The sequence below is a fragment of the Chiloscyllium plagiosum genome, chromosome 22 (genome assembly GCF_004010195.1).
Source record: "Chiloscyllium plagiosum isolate BGI_BamShark_2017 chromosome 22, ASM401019v2, whole genome shotgun sequence".
Classification (NCBI taxonomy): domain Eukaryota; kingdom Metazoa; phylum Chordata; class Chondrichthyes; order Orectolobiformes; family Hemiscylliidae; genus Chiloscyllium; species Chiloscyllium plagiosum.
Window position 1 is genome coordinate 35,232,457 of NC_057731.1, and position 27,578 is coordinate 35,260,034.

Consider the following 27,578-nt stretch of genomic DNA (forward strand, 5'->3'; position numbering starts at 1 on the left):
CATATAACAGGTCAAGGGACATATGGGTGGGTGTGATGGTACCTGTGACAGATATAGACAGGATAGATCGACCGAATCCTTAGATGAGTATAAAGGCAGTAGGAGTATACTTAAGAGGGAAAACAGGAGGGCAAGAAAGGGATTTGAGATAGCTTTGGCAAATAGAGTTAATGAGAATCCAAAGGGTTTTTACAAATACATTAAGTACAAAGTGGTAACGAGGGTGAGAATAGGACCCCTCAAAGATCAGCAAGGCGACCTTTGTGTGGAGTCGCAGGAGATGGGGGAGATATTAAACAAGTATTTTGCATCAGTGTTTATTGTGGAAAAGGACATGGAAGATATAGACTGCAGGGAAAGAGATGGTGACAACTTGAAAAATGTCTATATTACAGAGGATGAAGTGCTGGATGTCTTGTAATGCATAAAAGTGGACAAATCCCCAGGACCTGATCAGGTGTACCCAAGATCTCTGTGGGAAGCTAAGGAAGTGATTGCTGGGATTCTTGCTGAGATATTTATATCATCAATAGTCACAGGTGAGGTGCTGGAAGACTGGAGGTTGGCTAACGTGGTGCCAGTGTTTAAGAAAGGTGGTAAGGACAAGCTAGGGGACTATAGACCGGTGAGCCTGACCTCAGTGGTGGGCAAGTTGTTGGAGGGAATCCTGAGAGACAGGATGTACATGTATTTGGAAAGGCAGGGACTGATTAGGAATAGTCAACATGGCTTTGTGCATGGGAAATCATGTCTCACAAATTTGATTGAGTTTTTTTGAATAAGTAACAAAGAGGATTGATGAGGGCAGAGCGGTAGACGTGATCTAAATGCACTTCATTAAGGCATTTGACAAGGTTCCCCATAGGAGACTGGTTAGCAAGGTTAGATCTCATGGAATACAGGGAGAACTAGCCACTTGGATACAGAATTGGTTCAAAGGTACAAGACAGGGAGTGGTGGTGGAGGGTTGTTTTTCAGACTGGAGGCCTGTGACCAGTAGATGCCACAAAGATCAGTGCATGGTCCACTACTTTTGTCATTAATATAAATGATTTGGATGTGAGCATAAGAGGTATGGTTAGTAAATTTGCAGATGACACTAAAATTGGAGATGTAGTGGACAGCAAGGAAGGTTACCTGAGATTACAACAGGCTCTTGACCAGATGGGCCAATGGACTGAAAAGTGGCAGATGGAGTTGAATTTAGATAAATGCGAGGTGCTGCATTTTGGGAAAGCAAATCTTAGCAGGACTTATACAGTTAATGGTAAAATCCTAGGGAGTGTTGCTGAACAAAGACACCTTGGAGTGCAGGTTCTTGAAACTAGAGTCGAGATGGTGAGGATAGTGAAGGTGTTTGGTATGCTTTCCTTTATTGGTCAGAGTATTGAGTACAGAGTTGGAAGGTCATGTTGCGGCTGTACAGAACATTGGTTAGGCCATTTTTGGAATATTGTATGCAATTCTGGTCTCCTTCCTATCGGAAAGATGTTGTGAAACTTGGAAGGGTTCAGAAACGATTTACAAGGATGTTGCCAGGGTTGGTGAATTTGAGCTATAGGGAGAGGCTGAATAGGCTGGGGCTGTTTTACCTGGAGTGTTGGAGGCTGAGGGGTGACCTTATAGAGCTTTATAACATCATGAGGGGCATGGATAGGATAAATAGACAAAGTCTTTTCCCTGGGTTGGGGGAGTCCAGAAATAGACGGCACAGGTTTAGGGTGGGAGGGGAAAGACATAAAAGAGATTTAAGAGGCAAATTTTTCACGCAGAGGGTGGTGCATGTGTGGAATGGGCTGCCAGAGAAAGTGGCAGAGGCTTGTACAATTGCAACATTTAAAACGCATATGGATAGGTAAATGAATAGGAAAGCTTTGGAGGGATATGAGCCAGATGCTGGCAGGTGGAACTAGATTGGGTTGGGATAACTGGTTGGCATGGACCACTTGGACTGAAGGGTCTGTTTGCATGCTGTACATCTCTATGACGCTTTCTCCCCCATCTCAATAACAACTTTCTTGTCTTCATCATCCATATAGACAATAATGAAAGAAGGGTTTGACCTCTCATTCTCCTCATTCCCATAATTTTTCTCCCTGATACAGATTTATAGGAAAAGGAAACACAAGTCAAGAATCGGTGAGCATATGATGGTGACTGTGTTATACTGTAATCATTAATCTGGTACCGACACTGTACCCACTAATCCTGACTTCTCACACAGCAAGAACTGCCCATCAGCTCCATGTGAGTCAGAACTTAATAAAGAGGATGTCTTCTTTGAATTTAGCTTTTACATTATCATAGTGCACCAGTTAATCCTACTGCTGCTAGCTGGTGAAGTGAGATAATTATTTCCCAAGTGATGGAGAGCTGATATGGCAGATGTGGAGATAGCACCCTTTTAAGCTGAAAGAGGCCTATTAAGATTGTGCTTGCAAGTGACTACTGATAGGGGACATTAGATAAGATCCTTAATTTATCCTTCCTTTAAGCAGACTTTGGTGCGCAAGGATTGTAGTACGGCCTCTAATTTTAAACAGTAACAAGTGTACTAGCATTCAGGGAATCCTAGCCACAAAAACGGAGAATGGAATGGTATTACTTTGTCTGATTTCATTCAGATCATTGAACCTTTTGCCTAACTCTTCTGCAGGTCTGAGCCCAAGAGATTGGAAACAGCTTCAAAGAAATTGCAGAATCGCATCACAGGAGATATCAGTATTTACTTCATCTAGATTTTTTTTAAGAAATGCCGTAATTTCTATGGAATTTCTCTTAAACTATTGCCACAACTCCAACAGAAACAAACCTGGATTAAATTAGCAAAATGGCCTCCCTTCATACAGTAATGATTCTATGAGAAGGTCAGTGGAACCTCTGGACAATTGGCATAAATAAATAAAAACAGCTACTTATGCCATTTCTCCATGATTTCCAGAAATCTCCAGCTATGATTACATTGGTATTTTCCCCATAGAGATGAATTTCGATTCCCAAAGTTCCAAGAGTTCCAAAACAATGCAACAGCTTATAAAACAGTAATTACTGCTCCAAAATTTTGAGGAAATCAGCTCCACCACTAGGAATGCCTCAAAAAAGGAGCAGCTCTTACATCCACATTTTTCCTCATCCTCCATCCTGGATTACCCAGAATCCTTACTTGAAGAAACTGTGTTTTTGATTTATCAGGCAAAGTAATATGCATCAGTTTTTTTTAAACAAGTGAATAATGCAGAATATAAAACATTCACTGTCCATTAATATTCACAAAATATAGAACAGTTTTGCTGAATCCACAGCTGATCAACTTATTTTTTTCTCCAACAACATTGTTGTTTGTTCAGTGATATTGACTCATATATGTTCATTGAAATGATTGCTTTGACTAACGGAATTTTAAATCCATGAACAACTAAGAAAAGATGTTTAAAGATTATGCTCCTTATGAAATGTTAACAAAAGTAGCATTCTTCTAGATCCTTGTCAGTCAAATCCTTGCCGCAATGGGGGCACATGTGAAACAACATCTTCAAGTTATGTTTGCCGATGTCCTCGTCCATTTAATGGAAAGAACTGTCGCAAAGGTAATAATGTTATTATCCTACAATGGTATTGATGAAAGGCCTGAAGAAATGCCTCAGGAGTGTTCATAATTCACAAATTGCAATTATTTGCATTTGGATTGATTTCTACGTCTTTTTAATGTCTCCTTCCCCACTATAACTTTAACCAGAAATATAGTTGAGGTATGAAATCAGCAGCTTTTGGATTAAGTCTGCATATCCCAAAATTATGTTGTGGTATATTAATGTCCCACATATCTTCACCACTTGCAATGCAAGCTGTATGATTTATCGATATTTTAATATCATTAATTTTAGAGTTTGGATTTGAACTATCAGCATGTGGGTTTTATCTTTGTGCCTAAAAGGGTTTAATTATTGCCTTGTAAGTATTTTTACAGCTATGGTGATTTCTTTTTAGAAACAGCTTGAGAGAGATACATCTTAAAAGCTAATGGGAATTTGTTTACTTTGGGGAAATTATTATGATCAAACTTAGAAAGCAGTTGTGTATAAGACTTTTGGTTTAGAATGTCAAAGATTGACTTTTGTTCTTTTGATGAGAGAAACATCAAAAGTTTGTAAAAGCTTTTGGGTTTCATTTTGGCACTTTGCAGAAGTGGCGTAGGGATCCAGAGAAAGAGAAGATTATTTCTAATTGTTAAGAAATAGGTTATCTCAGTTTACAGAGTTTAGTTTTGAAGTTCCAGATCAGAAATCTGTGGTTAAATCCTGAAGGGGTTATTTGAAGCTGAGAAAGTCTACACTCAGTTGTACAAAGTCTCAAGAAAGTGGCAATCAGATTCTCTCAATGAGGAAATGAAGCTGCAGCTGCATCTGAGTTCAACTTTCTGTGCCATAAAGAAGGGAATTCTCTCTAGTGTGAGTACTATACAGGAATGTTTTTGGGATTATATCTTATCATGTACTTTGAAATATTTAAATTTGTGCTTTATGTAAATATTTTGGCTTATTTCCATTTTGATTTCCATTTTGTAAAGTAAATTTATGTTGTACTTTTTTCAATTGAATCGGTAGCATTGTATGTTTATGTTTCAGTAATAACAATCTTATTAAAATCAAATGAAGAAAATATGATTTATTAGGCCATATTTCAGTCTGGGATCTGACTTAGAGTCATAGAGCTGTATAGTGCAGAAATAGACCCTTTGGTCCAATCATCATGCAGACTAGATATCCTAAATTAATCTAGTCCCATTTGCCAGCATTTGCCCCATATCCCTCTAAACCCTTCCTATTCATGTACCCATCTAGATGTTTTTTAAATGTTGTAGTTGTACCAAGCTGCACCACTTCCTCTGGCAGTTCATTCCATACACGTACCACCTGCTGCATCAAAACGTTGCTGCTTAATTCCCTTTTAAATCTTTCCCCCTCACTTTAAAATTATGCCCTCCAGTTTTGGATTCCCCCACCCAAGGGAAAAGACTTTGTCTATTCACCATATCCATGCATATTCACCATATCCTCACAATTTTATAAACCTTTTTAAGGACAACGTCTCAGCCTCCGACGCTCCAGGGAAAATATTCAACCTCACTCTATAGCTCAAAGCCACCAACCCCACAACATTCTTATAAATCCTTTCTAAACCCTTCCAAGTTTCACAACATCCTCCCTATAACAGAGAGACCAGAATTGCACACAATATTCTAAAGGTGGCCTAACCAATGTCCTGTACAGCCGTAACATGACCTCCAACTCCTATACTCAATGCACTGAACAGTAAAGGCAAGCGTACCAAATACCTTCTTCACTATCGTATCCACATGTGACTCTGCTTTCAAGGAACTATGAACCTGCACTCTAAGGTTTCTTTGTTCAGCAACACCTCCAGGATTTTCCCATTATGTGTACTTGTCCACTGAGAACATCAGATGGAATCATAGCACACTGAATGATCCACCAAAGGCACATCATAAGTGTTATGTAAGGGAGTAGGACCCTGGAGCTAAATTGCAGTGATGTCATGGAGCTGAACATCACTGGGTTTAAATACCACTGAGTTAGAACACTGGAAGAAGCTTGCTAAAAGATACACTGAACTCTCTGAAAAAGACAGAGAATGTATGGATTTGAAAAGATAGGTTAGTTGTCACTTAATGAACTATAAGTCAGAACCTACTATTTGTTTGTCATGTACAGTATCAGTTAGCACGCAAAGATAACAAATAATGTTATGTAAAAGTTTACCTAAAGTCTATCCTTGATTTTTCTTTCTCCTCGATCAATCTGGAAGAACCCAAACATACAATGTAGCATCACATATGGCCCAAAAGGTAGTATCTGAGTTGAGATACACAACCTTTAAATGAATAATCAAGTCAAGCCTTTTATAGAATCTGGTTTAAAAACATCATGTTAAAATCTGGCCCACAACAAAACGGATCAAAATGAATCACAGACCCCTTATCAAATCAATCACTATTGTGAAATTCTGCTAAATATATTCGATTGTAGATCTTCAAACAGGCTCTAAAAATTGATTATATATTTCTCTATAGTGAGAAAATAATCATTTTTTAACATTTCATTTAATTTTTGTTATCTTTAACCCTGTGAGAACCATTCAATCCACAATCACCGAAGATTCAAGTTAAAAAGTATTGCAAATCATTGTGAATTCCTTGTTATTTGAGTTTCATGACTTCAGTATCATAGAATTACTACAGTGTGGAAACAGGCATCCAGCCGAAGCTCCCCCCCTCCCCACCTCCACGGGAAAAAACTGGAGCACCTGGAGGAAACCCGCACAGACATGGGGAGAATGTGCAGACTCCACACAGATGGTCACCCAAGGCTGGAATTGAACCTGAGTCCCTGGCACTGTGAGGCAGCACTGCTAACCACTGAGCACCATGGTGCCCCTAATAATTTGTTGCATCCTTGTTTACTGATACCATTATTGCTAAATACCAAGACACCCCTTAACCTCACAATAGATTTAAAACCCAAAAGGGAAAAAAGAAGAGAGCACTAGATTTTCATTGGTAACATTTTTAAAGGTTATCAGTGAATGAAGTATTACTTCATCCCTCTCAGCAAAATCCAGCCCATTATCAGTGAATTATACCAATGTTAACAAATATAATTATCAATTATTCATGCGTTCTTTTAAAAATTAAACTTTCTAAAATTAAATCAAAGAATTTCTTAAACTTATTTATATTCTTTAATGTATAGAATTTGAATATTCATTAAATATTTACTTTACTCTTTGTAATAAGTTACTGTTAAGATTACTCTAAAATAAGCATAAAATATACTCTTTCATACATTAATTTAAATCTGAAAGATGAATGCTTAATACTGGGATCCTATATTTTTGTTACAGTGAATGATCCTTGTAAGAAAAACCCATGCAAACATGGAGACTGTGTTGTTCAGCCCAATGCACCGTATTATAAATGCAAATGTAAACATCCATATGTACCACCGCTATGTAAAAGAGGTAAGACTCAATACTGCTTATTATTATGAGTCATGTAATATTTTGTTACTTAGAAATAAGGCCCAAAATTCTGGACTCGATATTCCCCATTCATGATGTAATATGGCTATGTGGTGGTGAGCTTTTGTGGATAAACAACAGGCAGGAGCCGAATGGCAATTTATTATATATTAATAAATAAGAAAATAAAATTGAATAGTGAGTAAAATGGGAAACCAATCCACTATTGCCCATTTTCCATTGAATAGGTAAAGTGAAGGTCAATCACTATTCAAGTGGGAAGAGAGGAATAAACCAGGAAACTACAAGCCATGCAGTATGTCCAACATCAGTGGTGGGGAAGCTATTAGAAATCATTATCAGGAACAAAAGAATGTTTATCAATGTTTAATCAAAGAGAAAGATATCATTCATTTGTTAAATGTCTGACTAACTTAATTGAATTATATTATGAGATTGTAGGGAAAAATGATCGAACTATTGTGGTAAATGTTTGTGAAGACGCATGGAAGATACTTGACAAAGTACAATACAGGAGGCTTATTAAGGAAGTGCAAATCTTAGAGGAAAATGCTATTTTGGATGAAAATTACCTCAGTGACAGGAAACAAAGGATGAAGATGGATAGATGTTTTTCAACCTGGCAGGTGATTTTGCAGTGGTGTTTCCCAAGATCAGTTAATTACTCCTTTCCATTTTTATACATGACCTAGATTTAGGTGTTAAGTTTGAAGAGGTTATAAAACTTGGCAAATTAGTAGATAGTGATGAGGATAGATTCAGGCTTTAAGGCATAGTATGCAGAATGGTGAAATGACATGAGTATGGCAGATGGTGTTCAATGTGCAGAAGTGTGAAGTGAAGCACTTTAGGAGGACTAAATAGAAAGACAGTATTCTACAAATTCCACAAATTGAAAAGTATAGATGGGCAGCAATATGCCGAGTGTCCGTACAAATCCTTAAAGGCCACAGGGCAAGTTGCTAAAATGTTTATAAGATCGTGGTTGTACATTTACATAGGAACAGAAGTAGGCCATCAAGCCTTCCTCACCATTGTAGATCATGGTTCATCATCGCCTCAGTGGCACTTTCCCACATTTTCTTCCAGTCCTTTAATGTCAATATTATCCAGAAACCTATCCATTTCTATCTTGAACCTGCTCAATGATTGAGCTTCCATGACCCACTGGGATAGAAAATTCCTCCTCATCTTCATCTTAAATAGCCTGTCCTGACTCTGAGATTCCATCCCCTGGTTCTAGAGTTACCAGCCAAGGAAGACATTGTGTTTGTATCCACTGGTAAGAATTTTGCAGGTTACAATAAACTCACCGACTCATCCTTTAAAATCTATGGGATACAGACTTGGTTTCCTCCAGCCCTTCTCATAGGATAATCCCATTGTTATATGAATGAATGTATTGAATCACCATTGAACTTCCTATAGCACATCTTTACTATTAAGTCTATTCCACCTGAAATGAACACCAACGTACCATTTATCTTCTTTAGCAACATCTGCATACTAGCTTTTAGCAACTTGTGGACAATGACTTCCTAACCTCTCGCTCATATTCCATCTTTCAGTCTTTCCTACCAAAGATAATAACTTCACTGTTAAAAATCACACAACGCCAGGTTATGGTCCAACAGGTTTATTTGGAAACATTAGCTTTCTGAGCACTGCTCCTTCATCAGGTGGTTGTGGGAGCAGGACCATAAGACACCGAATTTATTGCAAAAGATTGCAATGATACAATGATACATTGAACAAAACTAGATTGTTAAGTCTTTCATCTTTTAGAATGGATTTGCAGGTTTGGTTCTTTAATATGTAAATCCCAGAACATCTTTTAAGTCACATTCTCAAGATAATTAAAGGTTTTATAACAAAATGTGACATCTCAGCTCAGACAATGACTTAAACGTGTGAGTCAGAGCAATCTAGTCAGAGCAATCTGGAACTTATAAATATTATATAGATTCACTGCCTGCATTGACTTGCATTGTTTGAGCAAAATAGAGTTTATCTGCAAATATAGTTCTGCAAATACAAATTCACCCCATTAGCTTACATGTGTATGCGCATGCAGGAAAGAGAGTCAGTGTGTGTGTGTAAATTTAGTAAAGTGTGTGTGTGAGTGGGATGGGGCATAAGCCTGTGAGAGGGTGCGAGTATGGGTTTGAGTGTGGGAGGTATATGCGTGTGCGTCTGAGAGAGTTTGTGTCCAAGTGGTCGAGCAGAGGCTGATAACCAAGTTCGGTACCCATGAGGATGGCCTCAATCGGTAACTTGTGTTCATGTCACACTCCTCTATATGCTCTCTCACTCATACACACGAGCACACACGTACACACAGACCCTTGTTCATACACAAGCTGTCTCTCATACGAGCTCACATACACTCCCAGCATTCACACCGACGCACACACCCTCTCACAGGCTTATGCCCCATCATACTCACACACACACTTTACCAAGCTTGGACACACTCAACATGCACACACTCACTCTGACTCTCTCTTCTGAACGTGCACACACATATAAGTTTATGGGGTGAATTTGTATTTGCACAATTATATTTGCAGATACATTCTATTTTGCTCAAGCAATGCAGAACCTGCAAGCAGTCAATGCAGGCAGTGAATTTATATAATATTTATAAGTTCTACTTTGGAAATAGAACTGGTCTGACTCAACATTGGTCTGACTCACACGTTTAAGTCATTGTCTGAGCTGAGCTGTCACATTTTGTTATAAAACCTTCAATTATCTTGAGAATGTGACTTAAAAAAAGTTCTGGGATTTACATATTAAAAAACTGAAACTAACAGATACATTCTAAAGGATGAAAGGCTTAACAATCTAGCCTTGTTCAATGTATTATTGTATCATTGTAATCTTTTCCTATAAATTCTGTGTCTTATAGCTTTGCTCACAACCATCTGTTGAAGGAGCAGCGCTCCGAAAGCTACTGCCTCCAAATAAACCTGTTGGACTATAACCTGGTGTTGCATGATTTTTAATTTTGTCCACCTGAGTCCAACACCGGCTTCTCCAATCATACTGTTACTCACATTGTATTGCATCTGTCATGTTCCAGCACAATCAATAGACTTGTCAAGTACTCTTTAAAGCCTTCTTGCATCCTCCTTGTCACTTACATTCCCATCTATTTAGGAGTCATCAGCAAATTTGAAAATATTATAAATAGGTCCCCACATCCTAATATGGATTGTGAATAATGATGGACAGAGCACTGAGCCTTGTGATACTCCTCTAGTAACAGTCTGCTATCCTGAGAATGATCCATTTATTCCCACTCTCTACTTTGTGTCTGTTAACCAATTTTCAATCATACTAATATATTACCCCCAAATTCCATGTGCTCTAATTTTATTTACCATCAATTGTCTTGTGCAGGACAATACCCAAAACATTCTGAAAATCCAAAATTTCATGCCTACTGGTTTTCCTTTATCAGTACTGCAAGTACTTCATAAATCCGCATTCACTCTGCCCACTTTTACCAGTCTTTTCTCAATATCCAATGATCAAATTCTTTATAATAGATTCTAACATTTTCCCAAATACTGACACACAATAAGTCTGTACCTCTCCACTCTCCCTCTTCCTCTCTTATTTAATAATGGTGTTTATATTCATCACCTTCCAATCAGCAGAAACATTTCCAGAATCTATAGAATTACAAAAGGTAGCCACCAATGAATCCATTATCTCTATTGCTACTTCCTTTTACACTCTGGAATGTAATTCATCTGGTTCAGGGGATTTTACCAACACCCAATCCAGCTAATTTTCAAGTATTACCCCTTTACCTATATTAATTTCTTTTTGTTCTTGCACAACACAAGTCTCGTAGTTGACTAGTATTTCTGTGTTATAGGGAAGGATAGCAGTTAAGTAGGTGAGAGCTTAGGGCATGCCAAGGTTTCTATTCGGGTTTGGGGTGAGGGTTATGGGGATAAGGAGGAAGATGTAGAGGCTGAGTATGAGTGATGGTGGTACTTAGGTTATTTGACATGGGATTCTGGTCCATGATGGATCGGGGGGAGGGTTGGTGGAAATCATGGAAGCATTTGGGAATCAGTTTGGAGGAATGGTGGCTTGAATATCCATGAAAGGAGAAGAGTTGGATTTTCAATCAGTAAGGGATCTGGTATGGGAGGGTGTTGTGTTGGGCCTGTGGGTGATTGTGAAGGGAGTGCAATTCAGGGATAGTCGGTTAGCAGATCAGGTATCTGTGTGGTGTTGGGGCTGGCAGATAATCAGGCGGTGAGGATCAGATCAGGGTGTTGGAGTTAGTGGGTCTGTAGTGCTTCTGTGTGTCTGTAGGGATTCGGTTGTGGTAATTAGATGGGGGCGTTGGTAGAGGTAGTCAAGTGTCAGTTCTATAGTTAGCCATGTTAAGAGAAGTAAGTCAGAGTCCCACCTCTAACTTTAACTTTAGAGGGTTCTGTATGCTGCATATTTACCTGCTGGAAGTTTTGATTTTGAGCAAGTCCTGTGGAGACAGCTCCATTGGAATGTCTGCACAGTTTCAATGTGGGACTTAAGTCTATACTTCAGCAAGAAATGCCTTCCAATTGGAAGATCTGAGCTTTAGTTTTCCTGCCCAGGCATTCTCCTCCCATCTGATCAGAACAAAACCTTGAGTATGGTAAGACCCAAACAGTATTCTCTATTTACCTTCAATAAAACTAAAAAGGTTGCAGATATTCAGCAGGCCTGACAGCATCAGCGGATACAGAAACAGTGAATGTTTCAGGTTAGAGTTAGCGTTATTCAGTGTACCTGTTTTCTTGTCTCTGTCATGCATATTCAATGTCATTATCATTCATCCTAGCAAGGATTTTATGATCTTCGTTCCTTCCAATAGCTTTAGTTGTATGACTAGGCTGCCTTCAATCTTCTCACACATTTCTACCGTCTGATTGAGCGGAGCGTTGTCTATCATCAAACACATTTTCACTTCCAGCATTGTTGATACCTGTTTGCAGATCTTTACTGTGGAGGATCCAGTGATGGACTGGGGTGGACAAAGTAAAAAAAAAAATCACACAACACTAGGTTATAGACCAACAGGTTTATTTGGAAGCACTGGCTTTCGGAGCATTGTTTCTTCATCAGGTAGATGTGAAGCAGGATCATAAGACACAGAATTTATCACAAAAGATTACAGTGTCTTGCAACTGAAATGATATATTAAACAAACCTAGATTGCTGTTAAGTCTTTCATCTTTTAGAATGGGTTGCAGTTTTCAGTTCATTAATATGTAAATCCCACCACTTCTTTATTGTCACATTCTCAAGATAACGTTAAGTTCTGGGATTTACAAATTAATGAACCGAAACCTGCAACCCATTCTAAAAGATGAAAGACTTAACAGCAATCTAAGTTTGTTCAATAAATCATTTCAGTTGCAAGACACTGTAATCTTTTGCGATAAATTCTGTGTCCTAAGATCCTGTTCCACAGGTACCTGATGAAGGAGCAGCGCTCCGAAAGCTAGTACTTCCAAATAAACCTTCAGATCGTTAAGTAGGAACAAAATACTGCGGATGCTGAATATGACTCTTCTTTGGAACAAGATGTTGCCAGAGTTTCTCCAGCACTTCCTGTTTTGATTGAAGCTGATTAACTGTTTTGCTGCGACTGCGGTTAAACAATAGACAGCCGCCTCTCATCAGTTACTTTCTCTCTGCCTATTTAGCCATGTTCAATTCTGTTCATATGTTCACTTATCCTTCCAGGTTCTAGTTCAGACAATGATCTATGATTTAAGTGCTAATACTTCTCTAGCTGGCTGTTGGGGAATCTACTGCATTTTGTCACCTTTATTCATTTTTGATTCCAGAATTTCCAGCACCTGTAATTCTTTTCTCCTCAAATAGTCATTTTTGACAATTGTGTCTTTCAAGCCACCTCACCATGCAGCCCCAATCCTTGTAAAAATGGAGCAACATGCCGAGCTGGAAAGAAAAGAGGATCCTTCACTTGCAACTGCACAGGATCATTCAGAGGGGAGCTGTGTGAAATAGGTAATAGAGCTGTTCATGGTCACTGTGGCTGATACTGTAATATAAATCTGTTCACAGTGGATCAGTTAACTTATTTCCATTACACTAACCTCCAGCCACAGTAAAAACCATCTACTCACATTACATTGCTGGCATGCCAATTATTCAGATTCTTGTGAACTGGACATATCTAGGAACATAGAACATAGGAAACGTAGGAGTAGGCTATTCGGTCCCTGGAGCCTGTTCCACCATTCAATGGCTGATCTGTGGCCCTAGATCTATATACCTGCCCTTGGCCCATATCCCTTAATAATTTTGCTTAACAAAAACTTATCTATCTATGATCTGATCCTGGATCTACTGTCATTTGTGGAAGAGAGTTCTAAACATCTACCACTCCTTATGTAGAAGTGCTTCCTAACATCTCTCCTGAATAGACTAGACTTAATTTTCACATTATACTCCCTAATTCTCCAATTCTAAATCAGTGGAAATAGTTTATCTTTATCTATCCTGCCTTTTCCTGTTCATATCCTGAAGACATTGGTCAGATCACTCCTTAACCTTCTAAATTCTAAAAAAAACAGACCTGATTTGTTTAGTCTCTCCTCATAACTTAATCACTGAATATCATTCTGATATACCTGTTTGTGTTCCCTCCAAGGCCAATATATCCTTCCTAAGGTGTAGACCTGGACAATTTTGCTGTGTAATTGTCTGTATTGTAATTAGACTGAACAACTTAGCCAAGGGCATGACTACTTTTGGAGCATATTTTTGCAGTACTGCAGCTGGGATGTTGTCAGATATCAAATCTTTGCTATGTCCAGTGTTTCAGCAATTTCTTGATATCACATGGAATGAATTGAATTAACTGAAGATCTGTAATGGTTTGGACCTCAGGAGGGGGCAGATGTTAATCATCTGCTCAGTTCCTTTGGCTGAATATGATGGCAAATCTTTGACTGCTCCACTGGTGTGATGGCCTTCTTCAACATTGAGATTGGGGATGCTTTTAGTATTTCTTCCTCTGGTTATTTGTTTAATTGTCCACCAGCACTTAATGATGAATGTGCCTTGATCTGACCTGTTGGTGTTGGATTGTTTAGCTCCATCTATAGCAAGATTCTCTAGCTCTTAAGCATGCATTTGTTTTATGTATGCCTTGTGCTCTCCAGACAGCCCTTGTACACTACTCATTGAGTGCTCAAGGTTTACCTCCTGGCTTGGAAGTAATGATGGAGTGAAGAAATTGCCAGGCCATTGTGTAAAGATTATAGCAAAATACATTCCTGTAATTGCTCGTGATTCATAAAAACTCAGAGGTTCAGTTTTGAGCTGGTTGGTCTGTTCTGAATCTATTCTACCTGACACTCTGCAATTCCACACCACACAGTGGAGGGTGCCCTTAAAGTGAAAGTGGGATAATATCTCTAAGAGTATTGATAGTTTTACAAACAGGGTCCTTTTTTGTCTGTGTCTTTAAAGCATTTGGTCTACAAGGAGAAAGATTTGTTTTTTATTAAATGGGGATATACCAGGATGGCTGCATAATTTCACAGCAAGGAATTCTCAATACATACATGAATTCTGTTCTGTTTGTATGGTTAAGTGTTCCTGCAATGTGCAGATGATCCGGAGCTGAGGAGTAATTTACAAGTGAAGCTTATCGGTTCTCAGCTAACTGAGCAGGTTGGAACTGAAAACAAGTCACAGAGTCACAAAAGACTATGATGTTGATCTCCCCAATAGAAACTGCCTGTTCTCTGCAGTAAAAACCTTGAAAGTTTAACCTTGAAAATAAACAGTTCTCTTTTCTCGCAATTGTTGCCGTGAGCTGCAACTTTCAAACTAATAGATAAGAGACTTTTCCAAGTGATTAATTTGCTTTGTACTTCTTATAAACCATTGAAAACTTCAGAAGAAAGATACCTGAACACCAAGAACCTGCCTAGCTGAAGAATTATTATTGCAAAACCAGAATGCAGAAGCAAAAACAATTTAACTGACTTTCCAGTTCTCTCTACCTTCACCAAGAATCTATTTTCATTATTTGATTGTCAGTTATAGGAAGAATATTATCAAGCTGGAAAGGGTTCAGAAGAGATTTATCAGGATGTTAGCAGGTGTGGAAGGTTTGTGTTATAAAGAAAGGCTGGCTGGGACTTTATCACTGGAGCGTAGGAGGTTAAGATGTGACATTATAAAAGTTGATACAATCGTGAGGGGTATAGATAGCGTTAATGGTAGGTGTAATTTCCCTAGGATGGGAGATTTCAAGGTTATGGGGCACATTTTTAAGGTGAGAGGAGAGAGATTTCAAAAAAACATGAGGGTCAAATCTTTTACACATAGGGTGGTTCATGTGTGGAATGAACTTCCTGAGGAAGGAGTGAATGTGGGCAGAATGACAATGTTTAAATGACACTTGGATAAATACATGAATGGGAAAGTTTTGGAAGGATATGGGACAGAAGCAGGCAGGTGGGACTAGTTTAGTTTGGGATTATGTTCAGCATGGACTGGTTGGACACAAGTGTCTGTTTCTGTGCTGTATGACTCTATGATTCTATGTGTGTGTAATGGCAAGTTTATAAGCAGATTAGAGGTTTAGTTAGTATCATTATATGCCAATCGTTTATATCTTTTTAGTTGTAGCTATAGTCGAATGACTTATATTAAATAACAATTCTTTTTATATAAAAACTTGGTCCAAGCTGTCTATATTAAAGCTGACTTATATTAAATAACAATTCTTTTTATATAAAACTTGGTCCAAGCTGTCTATCAATCTTGATCTGAAAGTCAGGTAAATTTGGGTACTGTGCATACCTTAAAAAATCTTAAACACTAGTATGACTCTGGGAGTAGTGGGGTTCAAATTACAACACGCTAACCCAGTGGGTTATAAAATAGTGGCCATTCCTACAAATACTGTCATGGACAGATACATTGTGGCAGATTGATTGATAAGAACCAGATCAGGTAGATGTCTCTCTCATTCATTCTCCCAGTAACTGTGCCATGCTCTTCAGAACATGGGCAGCTCAATAAGTAATGGCACCACTGAGCTGCCCTTGATGATGGATATTACAGTCCCTCATTCAGAGTGTGTGTTGTGATTTGATCAGAAACTACTTCCAAGTGTTATTTAACAGTGAAAAGCACTGATTCATCAGTTAAAGGAAGATGTTAGCTAGCAATAAGCAAGAGGATTTCCGTGTCCATATTTGATTTGATGTCATGAGACTTCATATGGTCTTGAGCAAACATTGAAAATTTCCAGACTCTCCCTCCCAACCATATACCACAATGCAGCCACACCAGCCCAACCTCCAAACATTATGAGGAAGGGGTCTGAATATTGGTTGTAATACATAATTTGGTGAGTATGACTATATTAGACTGTTGCTTGAGTAGATCTTAGGGTGGATCTTCTATTGCGTAAACCCCCAGATGTTAGTGTGGAGGACTTTGCAAGATCAAAGGGCAGGGTGTCAGTTCCAACAGCAAAATAGCTGATTGAGTGGTCTGCTCAGTTTCATTCGTATTTGACCTTTCTGGAGCGGTTCGATATTCTGACTTGGCAAGCTATTTTGATGGGCCAGTTATAACTCAACCACATTGGTGAAAGAACTGGAATCACATATATGTTGAGGTAAGGACAGTAGATTTCCTCTGTTGAACAGTTTAGATTAGATTAGATTACAGTGTGGAAACAGGCCCTTCGGCCCAACAAGTCCACACCGACCCGCCGAAGCGAAACCCATCCATACCCCTACATTTACCCCTTACCTAGCACTACGGGCAATTTAGAATGGCCAATTCACCTGACCCTGCACATCTTTGTGATGTGGGAGGAAACCGGAGCACCCGGAGGAAACCCACGCAGACACGGGGAGAACGTGCAAACTCCACACAGTCAGTCGCCTGAGGCGGGAATTGAACCCGGGTCTCTGGCACTGTGAGGCAGCAGTGCTAACCACTGTGCCACCGTGCCGCCCACAGTATTACTGAAAGAGATGGATTTTTAATTAGAAAGCCATAGATTCATGTTTGTTACTAATGAAATCATCAATTTATTCCAGATTTACTAATTGATTTAATTTTAATTCCTTCAGCTGCAGAGGTGAGATTTGAATTCATATTATTAACCTTTGTTTGAGTCTCTACATTATTAATCCAGCAACATTACCACCACACAACCATCCCTATGTAAACAGATTTATGCCTGCATTAAAATAACAAAGACAGGTCAAGTAACTAAGTGAAGCAAGTATCCACTAATATTGCCAGCAGTAATTCCTAACATATAATTATTATATAGTTCACATGCAATAAAGTTGCAGTGAAAGATCTCACACAGCTCATTCACCAGGAACTCTGTTCTTAGTACCAAATTTACCATTACTTTAGATAATAATAAGACTTATAACAGTGCTCGCTGCATAAGTACTTTCCAAACTTATTTAGACTCATTATTATGTTTCAGCTCAGCAAAAGTCTTATCATTGTATTATTTGTGCATTTATTTTCTTAGTGCCAAATGATTGTTACCATGGTAATGGTTTATCATATAGAGGTATGGTGAAACAAACTGAACGAGGGAAGACATGTCTGCACTGGAGCTCTCACTTGCTGCTCAAGGAAGCTGTTGGTACCCATATGGAGAATCCTAGCAAATATGGAATTGCTGATCACAATTATTGCAGGTACTGCAGTTTTAATACATTGATATAAAAAGGTAGTTTGTAAACACTGAGCTGAGTGACAACAGTGTTCTCATTAAAATTTTACCTTCAATCTCTTGAGCCTTTTCTCATTAAAACATGGACTCCCAAATTATTATATAAATTTGGGATGAGTTCAACATGGATTAGTAACTGAAATGATGAGCTTGTATAATTTCCTATCAGGTAGTCTGAGATGGAGGAGCATGGGCACAAAGATGGGTTGGTTCGAAGACCCACCTCAGTTCTCCAACACACTCCACAAAATGCCCCCTAAATGTCACTCTCCACGCACCTCCTTGCCATCTCTATAACCACTCAAATCGCCCATGCCAATCCTTGGCACCCAATGTAACATCCACAGCTACTCACCTATTATGCACTATTCAAAGTTAGTGAAAAATATTATACATTCCTTGGGAAGAAAATTAAACTTTCAACATCTAATAATAACTTCCATATAATTGACTGTGAGGAAAAATGCATTCTATCATGAGAAAAAAGCCTTGTCTATTTGTGATCACATTAGATCGTATCAACAAACCAAAAAGAACATCAAATGGACAATTTATAATGGCAACTTCTTAAAATTGTTATTTATTCTCAGATGAAATGAACAACTCAGCTGAAAACCATTTGCACCACCAGATGGAAATAGTGTTTGGGAGAAAATCTGATTTTCATCCTCCATTCAAAATGGGAACTCATCGGGAATGGATGTGCTTTTTGCACACTAGGCATTCCGGAGCCCTAGAAAGGTCAGGGGAAAATGAGAGAGAGTCGGCAATGTAGAGGAAAGTCAAGTTTCCTCAAGAAAAGCCTTAAACTTTGAATTTTTATTTTTTCTCTTCTCACCGTGGGCATGGGTGTCTTTAGGAATGAAGTATCCCACAGACCACAGCCTACAGCCTTCAGCTCCCCCGCCAGCCTTGCCACCAAGTAAGCTCATCAGGACAAGTCAAGCACTTAAGTGGTGATCTGGCAGGCTTCTTAGCCAATCAATTCTTGGGTCAGTGAGGTCCCGCCCACCTGAAGCTGCTGGCCAATCAATGCCTATTAACCATTGTGAGGAGCAGCGTCACTTCAGATGTCCAGGTCTCTGGCTGAAGAGCGCCAACAATGGGAAAGGAGTGGTGGGGAATCACAGGATCAGGGCAGTGGGGTGCATGTCAATGGAAAGGGGTTTCAAGAGTTTCAGAGGCAAGGGCAGCGTGTGGTTTTCAGTCATCGTTAACATGCCATTGTCACAGTCAGGAAGGCTGCCACTACCCTTTGCTGCTGGGAACAAACTAAATCATGCCGGGGCAGTCTCAGTGGTCATTAATTAACCATTTAAGGGCTTTAGTTGGCAGCAGGTCAGGTAAATCAGTGTTTGGATTGAAATTTAATCATGGACAAATCTCCTTTCTAATCTACTGTAATCATGTGACCTTGACCATTAGGCATTTACACTACAGGCTGCTGCCTTACTGATACTTCCATAAAGAAGTCATTCTGATTACTCTGCTGTCTGTTGGACTCAGAATAGCGAAATATAAGCATTCCCACCTGGAACTTAATTCCTAAAGTAATGGAAAAAGGATGGGTATGTTTCTGTGCTGCCAACCAACTGGATAATTTGTCTTTTCCACCACTTCTAGGGAGGGGAGAATCAGTGTGGCCATTTGTGTACCAAAACACACCTCACACATCTCACAACCAGACCTACATTTGGCCCCATATGTAAGAACAAAACATATCCATTACAACACAGGTTATCAGGGATGCAGAGGAATCAGATTAACCATGATCTTATTGAATGATGGTGCAGCCTCAAGGGCCCTAGTGCCCTACTGCTGCTCCTAAGTCATATTCCTTCATACGTTCACAGTTAATCAGAAAATAAAATTTATCCACGACACCCAAATAGGCTGTGCTCATTGTCTTTTCCTGCACAGGATAAATATAACACCAAGAATAACTTAATGGCCTCTTTCATAATGATTCAGTGAAACTGCATTTATCTGTGGTATACAGTTAGTGAGGGAGAAGGTAAGAAAAAAGGTGATTAGATACAGGAAGACAGATATATATATAGGAGGAAACTGTTGATGAGTCAAGACAATTAATATTGCACTCAGGATGCCTGTTGTAGACCCCTCTCGATATTCTAGTGAATTTATTGTAGCTCAATATCAAGTAAGTGGTATTACTAACTAATATATCATGTTAAGGCCTGGTATCATTGCTGGGTCTCAGGCCACAAGCAAGTGATGGTAGAAGTGGGGTTTGTGTGGTGGGAGAAGCAGGGGAGAGGTTAGTGGTGTTGGAAGCAAGCACAGGAAGTGGCTCGCTATACATTCCCCTTGATCAGACACAAATTAACCTTGAACTAGGTAGGACCCATCCCCCCATGCCAGCGTGCCCCACAAGCAATTCTGCGCAGGTTTGTATGTCATTCTTCCTGCACCAACCACTGCATTAATATGGCGAAAGTGGATACTGCAGATGCTGGAGATCAGAGTCAAGATTAGAGTATTGCTGGAAATGCACAGCAGGTAAGGCAGCATCCGAGGAACAGGAAAATCGACGTTTCGGGCAAAAACCCATCATCTTGCCCAAAGCTGACCTGCTGTGCTTTTCCAGCACTACTCTAATCTTGACTACTGCATTAATACCAACAGCAGTGGAATGAGATGCTTACCATTAGAACATAGGCTAGAGGAACATAGAAGCTGGAGGCTGGGGTGAGCCTTAGGCCTTTGAACCCATGCCTCCACTCAATATGATCATGACAGATCTGACCTCACCTCCACTTTCCTGTGTGTACCTGATAAGTCTTAACTCCCTCATCCAAAAAAAATCTAATCTTGAAGCCAGCCTCCATTAGTGGAATCTTTGGAGAAAAATATCAGTAAGATATCCTGGTTGTTTCTGCTAGAATTTCTACTAACTAGATCCATTTAGAGGTGATATTCTCTAAACATTCACTCATCCAAGTTCATGAAATCCCCACATTACATTATTCTTACTTGAATCTTTTCATGTACTGAGTTATCAAATGAACCCGACACACCTGCAGTCACAACACTGACAGAGAATCTTTCCTTCTCTTTTAGATTAGATTACTTACAGTGTGGAAACAGGCCCTTCGGCCCAACAAGTCCACACCGACCTGCCGAAGCATATACCACCCAGACCCATACTCCTACATTTACCCCTTCACCTAACACTACGGGCAATTTAGCATGGCCAATTCACCTAACCTGCACATTTTTGGATTATGGGAGGAAACCGGAGCACCCGGAGGAAACCCAGGCAGACACGGGGAGAATGTGCAAACTCCACACAGAGAGTCGCCTGAGGCGGGAATTGAACCCGGGTCTCTGGCGCTATGAGGCAGCAGTGCTAACCACTGTGCCCATATCTTTGTTTCATCCGGCATTTGTTACTCGTCCTTACAAATTCAATTACTCATTCCTGCATTTTATTCACTCCAGAGGTGAATCTAAATTTATTTTATGTAATGAGAGTGGCAATATGCAATATGCTCAGCATGTGCTATTAGAGTCATAGAGTCATATAACCCCTTTGGCTCAACCAGTCCACACTAACCATGTTCCCAAACTAAACTAGTCCCACTTGCCTGCATTTGGCCCACATCCCTCCAAACCTTTCCTGCTCATGAACTTATTGAAATGTCTTTTAAATGTAGTAGCTGTACCTGCATCCACCACTTTCCCTGGTGGTTCATTCCACACATGACCCATTCCCTGTGTATATTGTTCCTGTTCTACAGGTAAAGTAATTAATGTATGTCACTTATTTGACATATAAGCAGCTGGGGGCTACATACCACCTGCAATCCTATAGATCTTTTGAAATCAAAATCAGCCTTTTCACTGAAGCCATTTGGTATACATTTAGATATTGTTTTAAAGATATGTGGCAGGATTGGTTACAATAAAAATACATTAAAAATTTCCAGAAATCCTGATGGCGATGATAAACCTTGGTGCTATTATCGGGAGAAACGTGATAAATTAAGTTGGGAACATTGTGCCATTTTTCCCTGCCCTCCAGGTATGTATCAGCTGTTAATTGCATTTTACAACAGTTAATTTATTCCATTAATGTCATAATCCAGATGAGTATTAGCTCTATCTTACTTAATAAGCAATAATTACAAAATAATGTCATAAATATGGAGCTTCCTAATTCTTTTGCTGCATAAATGTTAGATTAAAAGGACAATGTCAATTGGTTTGAATTAAGTTGAAACCTTTCTAATTTTCTCTATTAGATTCAATACTTTCAGGGTTGAGAGATTTTATCAAATCCCCTTCCATTTTGCTCTGGGACAGTGCCTGGGTAAAAAGATTTATTTTGTTCTGGCAGCCAAAGATTTTCAGATTCTCAAAGTGCATTCTAAAGGCTGTCATTAATTTATTCCAACAGTCCTTTTCAACTGGAAGCATTCTAATCAGCACACAATCTGCCTGTGCACAAGATAGGGTCAAGTCTGTTGCCTGAAAACTGCATATCTGTACTTGTTCGGTTCATTATATTGTTGTTCATGATAACTAAAGAATATTAACGAACAGTTGGAGCAATAACAACTTGCATTCTTTTAAAAGCAAAATCGTGCAGATATTGGAAATCTGAAATAAAAGCAAAAGGTGCTGGAGAATCTCAGCAGGTCTGGTAGCATCTGTGGAGGGAGTGACAGAGTGAACATTTCAAATTCAGTATGAACTTTAAGGACTTTGAAATACTGGAATAAAACAGTAACTCAGTTTCTCAACTACCAATCCTGTCAGGCCTGCTGAGTTGAACTTGCATTCCCATAGCAACCTTCAAGGTGGTCCTCAATCATTTTCGTTCACAATAAGATAGTCATCTAATGGAGTTAATGATCTCCTATTCTAGACGTGCAGTGATTGTCTTGCTCATTTTGTTGTTGTTCTTTTATAATTTCAGCAACTTTCTGATCCTTTCTGGAAAGGGATCAAATAGCACAATTACAAAGAAAAATTACAATGATTAACAAACACTAATGTATAGAATGAGGTTTGACTCAGTACTGTTTCTCCACCACAGCAGCTAAGACACCACCCCAAAGAGAAGCTACAGCCAAACCTGTGACCCGATCACCTGCGTCTGCGTCCTCCATTACACGCTTTCAGTGTGGAATACCTGAGGTTGCAGTAGTCTTAGGCAAAATCCTTGGTGGAAAAAGGACAGTACCAGGAAAATACCCATGGCAGGTATCTCTACAGCTGAAAAATCGCATTGGACTTTATAAACCAGGACATGTGTGTGGAGGAACATTGATTAAACCATGTTGGGTTCTCACTGCCGCCCACTGCATTGTCTCACAGTAGGTATTAACATGTTTGTACATTGCTTTCAGTTATCTCCTTATTTTAGTGAATCATTTCTGAAGAGATGCCTCTCTACATTTTGTAACTTTGCTATTATATATTTACTTTCTACTGTAGTTATCTACAGGACCCAACTAAAAACCATTGCTTCTGTATTTTGAGCAAAATAAGGCAGTACTTAAGCTCAGCAGGTGGCTTAATTCCGCTCTTGTCTCAGTTGGGAGTTATAGTTTCCTAAAATCCATTTATTATTTCTTTGCTCTGAATTTATGGATGTGTGGTTATAGTTTTGACAATATTTATAATATTGGATTCTTTCAAATTCCCGCAACCTCTCCTCCATATCCACATACTTCTCATCAAAAAGTTTTAATGAGGAATTCTTAAAGGGAAATCCAAAGACTCTCCAACTAATTCCTAAACTGTAGTGAACAAACCTCATCTTATAATAGACATTGTAAATGTTAGCTTGACTCAGTAATGAAATGACCTTCTTCAGCAATAACCTCCACCCTCTGTTCATGGCTGAGATACCATATTGTTCCTACCAGTGTGTAATGACAGGGACGAGGATTGATGGGAAAATAGTAGGAAAAACAAAGTCACATTCCACCGACAATCTTTACATGTATCAACCTTCACAGTTTGACAATCAAAGCTAGAAATAACCAAATGCTGAATTGTTCAAAAATGGGGGAAAATGCAAGATTTCTTTAGCCGACAGCCTTTAATTTACCTCTACCACTTCTCAAACCCTCCAGTGTATATTTCAGATGTTGAACACTATTTGCGTAAGAATCTCCTGACACCAGTTTTAAATTTACTCTTTACTCCCCTGAACCTGTCTCCTTGTCCTACTCAAATATTTAATTTAATGTCATATTTCAAATTAGTTTGTCTCATAAGTGTTTGGGCAATTAGAATGTCTATCCCACAGCTGGAAGCAAATGAATCTGAAGAAAATTCCAGGAATAACTTTCATCTTCAGCTCTGGAACATAAATGGTGGAGTCAAGGGTCACAAGAAAAAAAAAATGGTGATAAAGATTGTATCAGAAAACACATTGTGCAAACTATAAGGAGATGACCACAATGCTGTGTTTTCGTTTTTTTGTTCATTGTCTAATGCCAGCAGAGCGCCATTTCATAATTCCAGCTGTTAGTTCAATGATACTGAGTGTAGATCCAAATCTTTTGTTTTATCTGCTGTGCACAATTAACCTTGGGATTACAGGAATGGGATCCATAGCCATGCATTTAGCAGTCTCTAAGTGACAATATTATGCTTTTTGAATAATGTAGTTAGCCTTATCAGACAGAGACATAGCTAATAGATAGTTTGATAGCCAAACTTGCAAAGACACCATGAGTAATAAATAATTACAGGGAGTTATGGATGTTTTTGTAATGGTATTCTATTAGAGCTGGCTGATATCACAGCACTCCATCAAATGTACCAAAATCCCCAAATATAATTCACTACAGGCCATCAAAAAGTGGTTCTGGGAGGGGGGAGAACAATGAGGACAGAAGTGTGCAAATGAGTTCGACATACTGAAGGGTCCTATCCATCATAATGCGTAGGGAGGGGGATTCCTCAGTTGAGGAAAAAGGAAAACATTCCAGTAGCATAGGTGGGAAAGAAGCCATTATTCAAGGAGTTACAACAGAGACAGAGGAACTGGAAGAATAGAATGCAGTCCTTTCAGGATTTATAAAGGGCAGTTAAGGTTTAGCTGGGAATGTCCATGGGTTTGCAGTGAATATTAGTAGGCAGCCTCTCTCCAGAAATGGAGACAGAGAAGTCAAGAAAGGAAAGAGAAAAGTTAGAGATAGACTAGCTGAGGATGAGAGAAGAATGTAAATTGGAAGCAAAGTTGAGTAATCTTTATAGTTCCAGACAAGAGAAGGAGGTGACACTGATGCAGGCCTTGACCTACAGCAAAGAGTTGTTGAAAGGGCCCATCTCGGACTGGAACAAAGAATGTTCCACATATGCCTCAAAGAGCAGAATATAACTAGGCCCATGCAAATACCTAGGGTGTATATTTTCATTTGAATGAATTGAGATAAGTTAAAAGAGAAATTATTCAATGAGAGAAGAAAGCTCCACCAGGTGGAGGTGTTTGGACTGTAAAGGCCCCTGTACAAGGAAGAACTGAAGAGCTGCAGACAGTCCTGGTGAAGGTTGGAGATGTAGAGGGATACATCCAAGTTACCACTTTGCTTCGTGAATCTGGTAGTACAGAGAGAGGCCTTTTCAAACGCTACATATAAAACCTCGAATCATTTAATTTGTTAACAACAGACTTAAATAAGAATCAGACATCTTAATTAATGAGAAAACTGATATCTGGTAAATCAAACACTTAGGAAGGCTATAATGCCTGTTTGTCTATATTTTGATTGCAATATTCATTTTACAAATTGTCAGTAATTCTAAGAATCAATTGCTAATCCTTTTTAGTTAAGAGTATTGTCTTTTCTTTTAAACCAATACATAGGGCACAGGCAAGAGATTTCCGTGTACAGCTTGGCAAACAAGACCTTCAAAGAGATGAATGGCATGAACAGAACTTTGACGTTGAAAATATAATTGTCCATGAAAATTATCATGAGAGCTCAGTGGGATTATACAATGATATTGGTAAGTAGTCTGAGACTTGTACCTTCAAGTTCCTTCCTGAGTTTTACTGTGAGCTTCAGAATCAGGTCCTGAGCCTGCTCTGACCGATAGCGGCTCACTGATGTTCCCTCAGGCAGAGCTACCCTCTGCAAGCCTGCCTGCCAATGAAGGAGACAGATTGTGACCTGAAGGGCGCAGAAGGAGAGGCATCACTGCTGAGGAATGTAGGCGACTTTAAGCTCTCCCCCAAGGTAAGTTTAAAAAAAAAGGAAAAATTCAGGGAGTCAGAAGCAAAATGACTCATTGTTGCTGTGTTGACTGACCTGTCTGCCGTCACTGTATGGGCTGTGGGTCCTCTTCACCAAATGGTCAAGTTGCTGTAGCCCAAGCAGACCATTAGACTGCTGTTTCAATGGAAAGAGATGACTGGTAGTGATTTAACCTGAGGGTCAACATGCCTCGAGTGAAGGGAGAGGGTGACAAAGAGATTCCTTCATTGTAACGTCAGTCAGTGTTGGGAATTCAACCCACACTGTTGGCAATACATTGCATTGCAAACCAGCCATCCGAGCTAATGGAATTCCCCCTCATGACCAATCGAAATTTACAGGGCCTTTAAGAACATAAGAACATAAGCTCTAGGAGCAAGAGTAGGCCATCTGCCATTCAATAAGATCATGGCTAATCTTTGTGTGGACTCAGATCCACTTACCCATGTTCTCACCGTATCCTTTAATTCCTTTAGTGTTCAAAAAATATCTAGCTTAGCTTTAAAATATTTACTGAAGTAGTGTCAACCACTTTACTGGGTAAGGAATTCCATAGATTAACAACCCTCTGGGTGAAGAAGTTCCTTCTCAATTCAGTCCTCAGTCTGCTCCCTTTAATCTTGAGGCTATGCCCTCTTGTCCTAGTTTCACCTGCCGCAGGAAACATTATCTCTGCTTCTATCTTATCTACTCCCCTCATAATTTTATATGTTTCTATAAGATCCCCCTTCATTCTTCTGAATTCCAATGAATATAATCCCAGTCTATTCAGTTTCTCTTCATAAGCCAACCCCCTCAACTCTGGAACCGACCTAGTGAACCTCCTCTGCACCCCCTCCAGTGCCAGTACATCCTCTCTCAAGTAAGGAGACCAAAACTGCATGCAGTATTCCAGGTGTGACCACAGCAGCACCCTGTACATAACCTTTCTGCTTTTAAACTCAGGGATTTGCATAAATATGCAAATCTCCAGCTGCTCTGCATTTTGTCCTACCGCAGCGACACTGCAGACATCAGGATTGCAGATCCACTTAGTGTCATAGAGTCATAGAGATATAGAGTCATAGAGCATGGAAACAGACCTTTTGGTCCAACCCGTCCATGCCGACCAGATATCCCAACCCAATCTAGTACCACCTGCCAGCACCTGGCCCATATCCCTCCAAACTCTTCCTATTCATATACCCATCCAAATGCCTCTTAAATGTTGCAATTGTACCAGCCTCGACCACATCCTCTGGCAGCTCATTCCATACACGTACCACCCTCTGCATGAAAAGGTTGCCCCTTAGGTATCTTTTATATCTTTCCCCTCTCACCCTAAACCTATGCCCTCTAGTTCTGGACTCTCCAGCCCCAGGGAAAAGACTTTGCCTATTTATCCTATCCATGCCCCTCATAATTTTGTAAACTTCTATAAAGGTCACCCCTCAGCCTCCGACGCTCCAGGGAAAACAGCCCCAGCCTGTTCAGCCTCTCCCTGTAGCTCAGATCCTCCAACCCTG

At 39.5% G+C, this 27,578-nt stretch overlaps 1 protein-coding gene across 2 annotated transcripts in view; it reads left to right on the forward strand.

Moving 5' to 3' along the window:
• The window catches only part of LOC122561198 (hyaluronan-binding protein 2-like), a 47,296-nt gene that overhangs the window by 13,453 nt on the left and 6,265 nt on the right, over window positions 1–27,578 (forward strand). Inside the window, exons 4-10 of one of the 2 annotated variants that reach the window (XM_043712767.1) lie at window positions 3,480–3,587; window positions 6,922–7,038; window positions 12,985–13,104; window positions 17,627–17,798; window positions 21,784–21,878; window positions 22,896–23,175; window positions 25,683–25,825. In XM_043712767.1, the coding sequence (XP_043568702.1) occupies window positions 3,480–3,587; window positions 6,922–7,038; window positions 12,985–13,104; window positions 17,627–17,798; window positions 21,784–21,878; window positions 22,896–23,175; window positions 25,683–25,825 (1,035 nt within the window). The remainder of the gene's footprint in view (window positions 1–3,479; window positions 3,588–6,921; window positions 7,039–12,984; window positions 13,105–17,626; window positions 17,799–21,783; window positions 21,879–22,895; window positions 23,176–25,682; window positions 25,826–27,578) is intronic. The other variant, XM_043712768.1, reaches the window with a different exon arrangement.